At 40.8% G+C, this 13,651-nt stretch overlaps 1 protein-coding gene across 1 annotated transcript in view; it reads right to left on the minus strand.

The window, feature by feature from the left end:
* The window catches only part of rnf130 (ring finger protein 130), a 71,407-nt gene that overhangs the window by 6,622 nt on the left and 51,134 nt on the right, over positions 1–13,651 (minus strand). The window contains exons 6-8 of the mRNA XM_030395877.1: positions 13,118–13,200; positions 12,797–12,893; positions 2,503–2,689 (exon numbers count right to left, since the gene is read on the minus strand). Of these exons, the coding sequence (XP_030251737.1) occupies positions 2,503–2,689; positions 12,797–12,893; positions 13,118–13,200 (367 nt within the window). The remainder of the gene's footprint in view (positions 1–2,502; positions 2,690–12,796; positions 12,894–13,117; positions 13,201–13,651) is intronic.

Below are 13,651 nucleotides of genomic sequence, written 5' to 3' on the forward strand. Positions count from 1 at the left end.
TTTAATACCGGCAGGAGCAGGCCACAAAATCATAAAGGAACAACTTCCTCATTCCTATCTGGACCAAACGTCACATGTTTGATAACAGTCCATCCCTGAACAGATAAGCCAATATATAGTCATAGTCACCAGGGTCCGAATTACACAGTGGCTTTCGGGGGAGCCCTATTTTCCAGAGAGCACAGCTACTAAACATGTCACACACATACATGGAAATGCGTGGCAATGCAATCAATTACAGGGTGACTGCGAAAAACATTACTACAGACAGTTAATACTGTTAATAACATTTCAGAGAAGAACAACAACATTATAAGGGTACTGTTCAAAACATCAAAGAATACATTTATTAGTCAGAGCAAAAAAGTAAATTAAATACAAAATCACAAAATCAGCAGGGGGACACAGTCAGAGTTGTTCTGCTTCTCATACACACCCCAGCAAGAATTACATGTGGTAAAACAATAATGCTGAACATTTGTCAAACATCGTATAGTAAACTTAAGAAACTTTAGAAATAAAGAGACTTGCGTGTATCATTATAAGTTCCATTGCTGATATAAAAAATGAATGAGTGCAGCTTTAACAATTGTATTTGGAAAACACGAACAGGACACATGTAGAAGCACGATTTCTCACTCAGAACTGAGATTCATTTTCTCTCCCAACTCTTAGGGGAAAAACTGTCTGAGAGCTAACCCGCGCATGGTGCTGCGCTGTTTAAGACTTTTATGGATTTTACAGAGCCCTGCTGGTATCAGGTATCAAAATTATCATCTGATCTTTGTGAATGTAAACTAATGAGAAGAATTCTTGAATCAAAATTATCTCACTCAGACATTTGTTTTTACATGGGAGAACTTTGCATAAAGTAGGGAGGCACGTACAAACAGCTGTTTGCCACTGTCTCTCTCTAGCGCAGCCGAGCCCGGCCGTGACGGCGGCGACGGCAGCAGCAGTCACACCGAGGATCAACAGCTGAGGAGCGGCGGAGCTGAGGCGGAGGCTCCGATCCTCCCCGCCAGACTTGAACGGTTTTAACCCCCTTTTATCTCTGCGTCATAATGCTTTTGGTGCGTGTTCGGCCATTTAAAACAATAGGTTTTACTATTATTATTTATTTCAGGAACCTTAATGTGCAGAAAATCAAAATCTATATGTGACACAAAAATTAGCAGTGTTTTAGAGCTCCCCATAAATGTCTCAAAGTAGGCTTTCGGGGGAGCTCAGGTCCTTTTCAGGAGAGCCGAGCTCCCTTTAGCTCCCCTGTAATTCGAACCATGATAGTCACAGCGCTACATTTTGGACACAGGAAATGACATTTAACCCCTTCCTGCACTGTCCGAAATACGGAAAGTTAAGAGATGCATACACAATAATCGGGCAATAGGGCTGGGTACATGGCACGCCCTGACATCAGCATGCCCCGACGCGCAGGACTTGCGAGGGCCTGTTCATCGCTGCTTGCAGCTTTAATTTAAGGTTGCTCTTTGACATTAGGGAGTAACTCTTTGACATTATGATGTTGCTCTATGACATTTTAAAGTTGCTTTATGACATTATAAAGTTGCTCTTTGACATTATAAAGTTTCTCTTTGACATTTTAAAGTTGCTCTATTACATTATAAAGTTGCTCTATGACATTATAAAGTTGCTCTATGACATAATAAAGTTGCTCTTTGACATCATAAAGTTGCTCTTTGATTTTTAAAAGTTGCTCTATTACATTATGAAGTTGCTCTATGACATCATAAAGTTGCTCTTTGATTTTTAAAAGTTGCTCTATTACATTATAAAGTTGCTCTATGACATAATAAAGTTGCTCTTTGACATTATAAAGTTGCTCCTTGACTCTTAAAAGTTGCTCTTTGACATTATAAAGTTGCTCTATGATATAAAGTTGCTTGACATTTTGAAGTTTCTCTCTGACATTTTAAAGTTGCTCTATAAAATTATAAAGTTGCCCTGACATTTTAAAGTTGCTCTATGACATTTTAAAGTTGCTTTATGACATTATAAAGTTGCTCTTTGACATTATAAAGTTTCTCTTTGACATTTTAAAGTTGCTCTATTACATTATAAAGTTGCTCTATGACATTATAAAGTTGCTCTATGACATAATAAAGTCACTCTTTGACATCATAAAGTTGCTCTTTGACTCTTAAAAGTTGCTCTATTACATTATGAAGTTGCTCTATGACATTATAAAGTTGCTCCTTGACTCTTAAAAGTTGCTCTTTGACATTATAAAGTTGCTCTATGATATAAAGTTGCTTGACATTTTGAAGTTTCTCTCTGACATTTTAAAGTTGCTCTATAACATTATAAAGTTGCCCTGACATTTTAAAGTTGCCCTATGACATTATAAAGTTGCTCTATGACATTTTAAAGTTGCTCCATGACATTTTAAAGATGCTCCATGACATTTTAAAGTTGCTCCATGACATTTTAAAGATGCTCCATGACATTTTAAAGATGTGAGGTGTGGTGCTGCATTCTTACTGGTCACGGCGATGGTGATGTCAGCTGGTGTTCTGGGCGTGGCCTCAGGGTGGGGGGGGCTGAGTGGCTCCAGGCTAATGGACGGTTGGTTGCTGTCACCCAGCGGTGCCCTCTGGCTGCCTGATGCCTGACTGACGCCCAGACGCTCCACGTCCAACACTACGCTGTCCACACAGGGAAGACTGGTCTGGAGGCAGAGGAGACATTAAGGAGACACCAAGGAGACAAAGAGGAGACCAGATGAGACATAAAGGAGACATAAAGGATCCATGGAGATATGAAGGAGACACAGTGGCCACTAGGTGGCCTCCTTTTGACAAGTGGATAGTGTAACCTGTACCTAGAAGATTCCTCTTCTCCACTTTCGATATTTTAACAGGTTCTAAATCTAATAAAGTTTTTAAGACACCCACAGACGATCTTTGTAAGAACTTTGCAGACCACTTCAGACCAAAATCAAGGACATCAGATCCTACCTCTTATACCATCAAGTTTTATCTGTTAACACATCTGAACTGTTGTCCTTGCCAGAGGAAACACTGGAGAGTTTTGCCCTGGTTGATGCAAGGACACTTGGTAGAGTATTCTCCAAAGTAAACCCAACAACCTGCCTTTTAGACCCAATTCCCACATCACTCTTAAAATCATTTTACGGATTCTTTGAGGAACAGTTTTTAAACATCATGAACTGCTCTCTTCAGACTGGTGTCTTTCCCACCACCTTCAAAACGGCGGTGGTGGAGCCCCTTCTTAAGAAGAGCAACTTAGACCCCAGCATTTTTAATAACTACCGACCTGTATCCAACTTATCGTTTTTAAGTAAAATTTTAGAAAAACTGTTTTTTAACCAAGTTAATGACTTTTTAAACAGAAATAACATCTTAGAGAAACATCAGTCTGGTTTTAGGAGAAACCACAGTACCGAGACAGCACTTTTAAAGATTTTAAATGACATCAGATGGAATTTAGATAACAAAAAGCTCACAGTGTTGGTTCTACTGGATCTAAGCGCCGCATTTGATACAGTAGACCATCACATTTTATTAAACAGACTCAGCCTGGTCGGCCTCTCTGGTACTGTCCTCAACTGGTTTTGTTCTTATCTCACAGATCAATGTTTTTATGTAAGTATGGATACATGTTCCTCAGGAACCCATGAAAGTGGATGTGGGGTTCCCCAAGGGTCAATTTTAGGTCCACTTCTTTTTAATCTTTACATGCTTCCTCTTGGGGATGTCATTAGGAGGCACGGCATCAGCTTCCATAGTTACGCTGATGATACACAACTGTACATTGCCGTGTCTCCTGATGACACAGGGCAAATTGATACCCTTTTTAACTGCATTGTAGACATCAAGTCATGGATGGCAGTGAATTTCCTACAGCTCAACCAGGACAACACTGAGGTTTTAGTAATAGGTCCTGAAGGCCAGAGAGAGAAACTTTTTCCAAAACTACAAGATCTTAAACCAACACAATCAGTAAAAAATCTGGGCGTGATTTTTGATTCTGAGCTGAATTTTATTCCACATATCAGAAATATGACAAAAATAGGTTTTTATCATCTTAAGAACATAGCCAGAATCCGCCCGTTTCTCTCCCAGGCCAGTACGGAGGTGCTAATGCATACTTTTATCTCTTGTCGCTTAGATTATTGTAATGCCCTGCTCTCTGGTCTTCCCAAAAAGAGTACCCTAAATCTCCAATTATTACAAAATTCACCCGCACGCGTGCTGATGAGGACCAGAGGGCGGGAGCACATTACACCAGTTTTAGAGTCACTCCATTGGCTCCCTGTCCGCTTCAGGATCGATTTTAAGGTTCTTTTACTGGTTTTTAAATGTCTAAACGGCCTTGCGCCCTCCTACTTATCTGACCTACTTTTACCTTATCAACCCTCGCGGACCCTGAGGTCCTCCGGCACTGGCCTTTTATCCATACCAAAACCAAGAACTAAAACCCACAGCGAGGCGGCATTTAGCCACTTTGGCCCCCGCTTGTGGAACAGCCTGCCGGAGAACCTCAGGTCTGCAGAGACTGTTGATATTTTTCAGGGAAGGTTAAAGACACACCTTTTTAATCAGGCTTTTAACTAATATTTTAAATTCTTATTCCATGCTTATGTGGTTCTATCGTATTTTATGTTGTTGCTTTTATCTTGTTTTTAAAAAAAAAAAAACGATTTTAATCTTAAATAATTTTATTTTTATTTATCTTCGGTACTATTTTTATTTTATTATCTTACGTATTTATATCCTTTTAACTGTTCACTCCATTTACTTATCTTTTGTCAGGGTTTTTATCTTATCTTATGTCTTTAGTTTTTAAGGTTTAACTCCAGAGTTTCCTCAGGGGGGTCCTCCACACTGGGAGCTATGTCCGGGTTGCTGCTGGGGGTGCTGTCCTTGGGTCCCCTCGTCCTGGCCAGCCGTTGTCTGTCAGGGTCGGGGGCCTGGGCACTGGTGCCCCCCGTGGCACAGCCTGTGACTCCTCCCAGTGTGGACGGCCCCAAAGGTGTAGTTCCTCAATCCTCAGTGTCTTGCCGTGTCATCTTATTGCCAGTAGTAAGAGTGTGCAGGTGTGTGTGTGTGGGTCTGTGTGTGTACGTGTGTGTGTGCGCGCATGCGCGCGCGCGTGTGTGTGTGTGTGTGTATGTATGTGTGCGTGTCTATAGTATGGAAGATGGGAGGGAGGGGCTTTCTTTATTATTGTTCTATCTTGCTTGTGTAAAGCACTTTGTGCTACATGTCCATGTATGAAAAGTGCTCTATAGGGCGCGAAAGAGGATGGCAGCATAGGAGAACGAGCTCCCGACCTCAGAGATAAAAAATAGCCCACAGCGACTCGAATTCGTAACGACTAGTACTTAAGTGGAAAACAAGTTGAGGGCTTTAAGATGCCAAAAGGTAGAAGCAAAAAGAACCCTACACCGTGTGAGTTACAGGAGGGAGACGGAGACGACCAGACCTCACCTGCTAGCAGCGCCGTGGAGGACAACGACACGCTAACAGACGAAGGGGAACAAGCTAGCAATGCGAGCCTGGACCTTATACTCAGAGAACTGAGGGAATTTAGGAAAGATAATGATACACAGCTCAGGGGAATCCGAGAGGATATAAACAAGACAAACAAGCGAATGGAAGAGGCTGAGGAAAGGATCATGGACGCTGAAACTCGAATAAAAGCTAATGAGGAAGCGGTAACAGAGATGCTTAAACTGCATGTTGAAATGAATGCTAAGCTGACGGACCTGGAGGGACGGTCCAGAAGAGAAAATATCAGAATATACGGTGTCAAAGAAGGATCGGAAGACGACGCACCATCAATGGTCGCTTTTGTGGAACGTTTATTAAGGCACAAACTGGAGTTGCCTGATTCAGTTGAAGTACGAGTTGAGAGGGCGCACCGCGCCCTGGTGCCAAAGCCATCACCAAACGTGGCGCCACGATCCATTGTTGCCAAAATGGCCAACTACAGAACTAAAGAGGAAATACTAAAACTAGCTTGGCAGAGACGTGGGTTTGAGTACCTGGGAAACAAGATTAATCTGGATCATGATTATGCACCTGAGGTTCTGAAGCAGCGGAAGGAGTATGCAGAGGTGAAAGCTGTGTTAAAGGAGAAGAAAATCCGGTTCCAAACCCCGTTCCCAGCAAAGATGAGAGTATTTTATCCGGAGGGAACGGTGCTATACGGCTCGGTGGAGGAGGCGACGAGCGACTTGGCAAAGAGGGGATTCCCGGTAACGGTCATCAAACGCCCGGAGACCTTTTTGGAGCAGATCCGTCATCTGTCGTGGCGCACAGCGAGAAGGACCAGGGGCCAGGTGAATAAGGATCGGACCCGGGACTATAAGGAGAGACTCCAAGCATTCAGACGCCAAGAACAGGAGTGACTACAGGACACGGAAGAACTGATATGTTATGGGGACCAACGGTGAGCCTTTTCTTTCTTTTTTTTGTTTTTAGACGTCCCCGAAGGCTGATGAGGTGAGATTTATATATTATTAGGGACTTTTTTTTTTATTTTTTATCTTAAAGATAAGAACTATATTTGGCAATATAGTCAGTTAAAATGGTCGGGTGCTTTACCTGTGCTGTGAAAGACATGGACAGTAGCTGGAGAGCAAACGAAGGCCCTTTTCCACCGACAGGTGAGAGAGGCTCCCCTTCGAAGCCCCCCTTCCGCCGGGGCTTACTCAGGGTCTTACTGGAGACCCCACAGTTGGAAGTCAACATATTTTCTTTTGATCTTCTATCTGTTCAAGGACAACTAAAGGTTCTTTCTGCAGCTGGAGTTCTATACAGCTGTAATGTTTATATACTGTTTGTTTATGTGTGTTCAGGGAGTATATGGATTGCACCAGGTTCTGCTATTATAAAAACACCCAGACAATCAGGATATGGCTAGTGGCAAGATAAAAATAATCTCTTATAACGTAAATGGTCTGTTGAATCCAATAAAACGTAGTAAGTTACTAACTAAAATGAGGAAAGAACAAGCACAAATAGTATACCTACAGGAAACCCACCTGGATTTTAAGGAACATGAGAAATTGAAAAGAATGGGTTTTACAAGTGTGTTTTCTTCTTCTTATAAAGCTGGACGAAGGAGAGGAGTCGCAATCCTTCTATCAGGCAAATTACACTTTGAAAAAATATTAGAGATAAGTGATAGGGAGGGACGATTTATATTAGTAAGAGGAAACATTGAGGGTGACCCAGTTACATTGCTAAATGTATACGCGCCGCCCGGAAGTGACATCCACTTCTTCAAGAGAGTTGTCGATATGATAACATCAGAAACAGTGGGACTTCTAATCTGTGGGGGAGATTTAAATATACACTTACAGCCAAAACTAGATACCTCCAATGGGAAAGCACAGAATACTAAGTCATTGGTTAAGAAAATTAATATATTATTTGAGGAGGTTGGCTTAATTGACATATGGAGAGACTTGCATCCCAATCAAAGAGATTTTACCCATTACTCCTCACCCCACTCATTATACACAAGAATAGATTATTTTTTAACATTTGGAAAAGATAAAGATAAAATAAATACATGCGAAATTGGGACAATAGACCTAAGTGACCACGCACCGATGTACCTGTCTGTAGATTTAAACCTACAACCAAAATTGAACAACTGGAAACTAAATTCAAGCCTGCTCAATGATCCTCACTTTAAAGAACAGATGAAAAGAGAGATCCATTTCTACATGGAAATGAATGATAAAGGGGATGTATCCCCCCCCATTCTGTGGGATGCCCTAAAGGCTGTCCTGAGAGGGAAAATTATAGCAATATCCTCCTACAAAAAAAAGATGAGAAATAAAAAAATGGGAGAATTACAAAACAAATTAAAAGAGTTGGAGAAAAAACATAAGGAGAAAACAGCACAGGATCTACTGGAGGAAATCAGGAAAACAAGAAACGAAATTGATAATTTAACAACGTATGAAATTAAGAAAAATCTAATGTTTCTTAAACAAAGATATTATGAAGGTGGATCCAAATCAATGAAAGTCTTGGCCTGGAAACTTAAAAAGAGAATGGCACAGAACACAATTCATAACATTAAAGATCCAGTGACCAAAACAACAAAAAATAAATTGAATGAAATTCTGGAAGCCTTTGAAACATTTTATAAGACCCTTTACACTAAAAAGACAGGAGGCAGCATAGCTGAAATAGATAATTTTTTGGATTCTCTGGAATTACCAGCGTTAAATGAAGAACAGAATAAAATATTGATTGACGACATAACAGAAAGGGAACTAAAAATAGCAATAAGTAAACTCAAATCAAATAAATCGCCAGGATCAGATGGCTATACGGCAGAATGGTACAAGGAGTTGAAAGAAGAGCTAATACCAGTGATGCTTCCTACATTGAATTGGGCTTTAAAGAAGGCACAAACACCACCCAGTTGGAAGGAAGCAATTATATCTGCCATTCCAAAAGAAAACAAGGATAAATTAGAATGTGGATCTTATAGACCTATATCGGTTCTTAACATAGATTATAGGCTGTTCACTTCTATCATGGCTAGACGATTAGAAAGGTTTTTACCTAATTTAATACATAATGACCAGACAGGTTTTATTCGAGAGCGTCAAACGCAAGATAATATACGACGAATGTTACAAATTATTAACCACATCCAAAAGAACAAAACAGCAGCTATGGTAATTAGTATCGATGCGGAAAAGGCCTTCGACTCCGTGGACTGGAGTTTCTTGTATCGAGTTCTACATAGATTTGGCCTACACGAAACAATAATTAAAACAATACAAGCATTATATAATAACCCCACTGCTAGAATTAAAGTAAATGGCTGCTTATCAAATAGTTTTACTTTGGAAAGAGGCACAAGGCAAGGCTGTGCATGTTCACCACTATTATTTGCACTATATTTAGAACCATTTTCTCAATATGTAAGACAAAACAAAGAAATAATAGGCGTTAATATCCAGGGGAAAGTGCATAAATTAGCCTGCTATGCAGATGATATTTTGATTTTTCTGGGTCAACCAACAAACTCTCTACCTAAACTAATGCAATCATTTGAATACTTTGGCCAGTTATCGGGATACAAAATTAACATAAATAAAACACAACTGCTTAAATACAACTACAGCCCACCAGACGAAATTAAGAGTAAGTACCATCTAACATGGGAAACAGAATATTTCAAGTATTTGGGGGTTATAATACCAAAGGACCTCACAGAACTATCGCAACGTAACTATTCACCGATACAAAAACAAATTAAAGAGGATATAGCAAGATGGAATCTAATCCCATATTTAAGTTTTGGTTCAAGAATAGACTCGATTAAAATGAATATTCTACCTAAATTATTATATTTATTCCAAACCCTACCGACAGAATTAGGCCAAAAACAATTTAATGAATGGGACAAAATTTTGTCCAGATACATTTGGCAAGGTAAAAAGCCCCGAATCCGATTTAAAACGCTACAATTAGCAAAAGCAAAAGGGGGATGGGGCCTTCCTTCGCTCAGAGATTACTACTGGGCAGCACAACTACGACCTTTGATATGCTGGTGTAACCCCTCATATGATGCTCAGTGGAAAAACATCGAAGAGGGTCTGACTTCCACTCCCATACAAGCACTTATAGCTGATAGTAGTCTACAAGACTTTATAAAAAATACAGAAAATCCGTGGATCAGGACGACTCTTAAAATTTGGAAAACAGTAATAACAGAATACAAATTAGAAGAGGATATCGTGATCCTTAAATGGTGTGCATATGACACACGGTTTGCTCCAAATCAATTAGACACAAGATTCAAGGAATGGACAAATAAAGGATTAACGGCTCTATGTAAGATAATAAAGGAAAACACACTACTTAGCTTTGAACAAATTAAAGACAAATATGCTCTAGAGGCACAGGATTTCTATCGTTACCTGCAGCTGAGACATTTCGTTAGTGACAAGCTAAAATACATATCAGAATCAAGCAAACAGCTGTTAGATCTGTTTAAAAGGGCATATAGTTCAAACAAAGATAGAGGTATTATCTCAGGTCTATATAAAGGGCTTATAAACAAGAAAGCACATTCATCCCTATATATTAAAGAAAAATGGGAAGTGGAAGGAGGAATAGATCTGACGGAGGAAGAGTGGGTAACAATCTGGGAATATCAATGGAAGTGTAGCAGCTCACAGAGTTGGAAGGAGTTTGGCTGGAAAAGCCTCATTAGATATTTTATTACACCTTACCAAAATTCTCACTATAAAGGAAACTCCCTAGCCTGTTGGAGAAATTTTGGCAGTACAAATGCAAATCATTATCATGTTTTCTGGGACTGTGGGGTTATTAAAACCTATTGGAAGGGAATTCATAATGCAATAAAAGTAATTTTTGGGAGTCAGTTGCCTCTGGAAAGTAAAGTGTTTTTCTTTGGACTCGTGCCTGAAGGATGGCCAAGGAGGGACAAATATTTGTTTAGTATCCTGTTGGTGGCAAGTAAGAAGGCCCTCACCAAAAAATGGCTTTCACAGGAGAGCCCAACATTGACCATGTGGATGGACATTACGATGGACATATGCAGAATGGAGAAATTAACTGCAGATGTGAATTACAAGAAGGACTTGTTTGTTTTACGTTGGAAGAAATGGATGAACTATATAACACCACTCAGGCCAGACTTTGACTTGTTAAATTTTAAATAATATGCTGTGTGTGTAGCAATAACCATAACTCGCTCCCTACGTGTTCATATGTTTATTGTGTTTTTGGTTTCCTTTCTTTTTTCTTGTTACCATAAAAAAAGGACATTTATGCTGACACTCTGATTAATAATTGAAATGGATGTACATGTCACATTGGAAGCATAATGTCAATAAAAATGGCAAATTATAAAAAAAAAAAAAGAAAAGTGCTCTATAAATAGTTGATTTGATTTGATTTAGAAGAAGAGTTGATGTGCTTCCGATCCACCATGCGTAGCAATGCCGCCAGCAGAGTGAAGACCACCCTTTTATTTTATTTTATATTGTGATGTATAGGTGGAGGATCCTCGGCCTATGTGTGTCAAGGCATGTATGCATGTGATAACTAGTGCCGTAGCGACCTGGCTTGGTATGGTCTGTAAGTTACAGTGGAATAAAAGTATGTGCGGAAATCCCACATGTTGCCTGCCGTGTCGTTTGAGCTAACCGGAGCTACCGCCACTGAAAGCGGACCATAACCTTCCCCTTCACCGACCACGTTACTATTGGCGCCCGAACATTATCCCCTGGACCTCTCTTCGCACGCACGGACCGGACCGGACCGGCATGCCTTCTACGCTTCTACATCGCGGGAATCCGTGTGAGTTACAGTTTTCCCGGCCGCGACAGTGCCATGTTGGAAGCTAACTTCTCCTCAAGCTAACTGTAGCTGTGAATGCTGGTGTTACGTTACTGGAGTTGGCAGCATTGGATGTGTGTGCTTTCTGTTGCTTTCCTATTAGCTGGACATTAAGGAGAAAACGAACGACCTCCGTGTTCAGTCTGGACAAGATAAGTCTTTTCACTGCGGGCTAGCTTTGTGAAGTGCACTCTAAAGATGGCGCCTGCCGAAGATACCCGGGTCAAGGAGCTCGACAAAAGGGCCTCAGGCCAGGCCTTGGAGGTCATCCTGGCCACCCCAGCCCCCACATGCTAAGGTCAGCTTCCCCCTGTTCCCTCCCAAGAAGACTGATGTCTCACTGGGGGACAGTCAGAAGAAGCTGGACGCTGCAGAGGAGAGACTTGACCTGATATAAGCAGTTGGGTTGTTAAGTCATCTGGTTTATATGACTAACAGATACTCTGTGCAGTAAAGAGTTAAAATGTTTTTGCATTTGTTGTGTTTATGTTGAGTATCGTGCCTTCTGTGTTCACCACTGGTTAGTTTCACTGAAGTGGTTGTTTAGTAAAGCAAAGAAAAAAGTGGGATTTTGCTGCATACTTTTGCACCTTGTATTTTGAGATATGGCATAACTTTTTGTTTTTGTACTCTGTCAACTGATATGTATGTCGGTGTGCTGAGCATGTTTTCTTAACCTGTGTGTTACGGCTAACTTTTTATGGAGTAATGTATTACGAAATGCTAAGTGTAGCTTGGTTACGTCTTCTGCTGTGTACCGCTTGTCTTGAGTATTACAACTCACTTTTTATGGACTAATGTATTACGAAATGTTAAGTGAAGCTTGGGTACTTGTCATGCTGTGTACGGCTGAGGACAGCCTTATGTTCACCAGGGGGAAATATGTAACAGTCAAAGTTATTGAATGTAGCAGCACTAGGTGGCGCCTCCTTTTGTCAAGTGGATAGTGTAACCTGTACCTAGAAGAAGAGTTGATGAAGCTCCACCATGCGTAGCAATGCCGCCAACGGAGTGAAGACCCCCTTTTATTTTATTTTATATTGTGATGTATAGGTGTAGGATCCTCGGCCTATGTATGTCAAGGCATGTATGCATCTGATAACTAGTGCCGTAGCGACCTGGCTTAGTATGGTCTGTAATTTACAGTGGAATAAAAGTATGTGCGGAAATCCCACATGTTGCCTGCCGTGTTGTTTGAGCTAACCAGAGCTACCGCCACTGAAAGCGGACCATAACCTTCCTCTTCACCGACCACGTTACAACAGAAAGGAGAGACAGAGGAGACATAAAGAAGACTTGAAGGAGACACAAAGGAGACAGACAGAAGGAGGACAGACACTAGAGACAGGTTGGTTGTCACAGAAACAGCTGGTGTGTAGCTGTTGTTGATGTCATCGATGACTCACCATGATGCCGAGAGCTTTGAGGATGTTGAGTTTACACATGGGGCAGGTGCAGTGCTCGTTCAGCCAGGGGTCTACACACACTTTATGGAAGACATGTCTGCAGAGACAGAGACATTTCTCACGTGAGGACAATCATGAAAAAGATTCAGCTGACAGCCTGAAGGACGAGCTCAGATTTGGTGTGTCATGTTGTTCATCACATGGATACAGAGACCTCAGAGGTGGACCAGTCTGTGTCAAACTGGTCTGACTGCTCATACTGGCTCAGTGGTATTTATACAGTACAGGGAGACTAGACACTGCTGATGCTTTTAGACTCACTTGCAGGGTAGGATGCGAACCACATCGTTGAGCTGGTAGGCTTCAATACACACCGCACAGTGGTTAAAGTCTGGATCAGTTTCCTGAAACACATAGAAACATTTGTGACATGTGAACACCAGTTAACAAATGCAATCATGTGTGAACATCTGTAAACAAATTAAACACACATTATACACCTGTAAATACACGTGAACATATTTTGATGCTATCGCTAATTTGCCCCAAGCACTCCGATTGAAAATGAGTTTGACCCGAAAACGAAAATACAATAAATCTTAAAAGTGCCTCTTTCGACGTAATTATGCTTTTACACGAAGGTTTGACTCATATACATTCACAAAAAAAGCCTAAGTTGCATTTTGGCGACTTAAGCATTTGGGGCGAGATTCTCTCGTGTTCAAGGTCGGTTCAGTGTGATTAACTCGTGTTCAAGGTCAACACAGTCTGATTCATTGATGTTCAATGTCAATACAGTCTGATTAACTCATGTTAAATGTTGATTCAGTCTGATTAATTTGTGTTCAAGGTCGA

Source organism: Sparus aurata, chromosome 18, assembly GCF_900880675.1.
Source record: "Sparus aurata chromosome 18, fSpaAur1.1, whole genome shotgun sequence".
Lineage (NCBI taxonomy): Eukaryota > Metazoa > Chordata > Actinopteri > Spariformes > Sparidae > Sparus > Sparus aurata.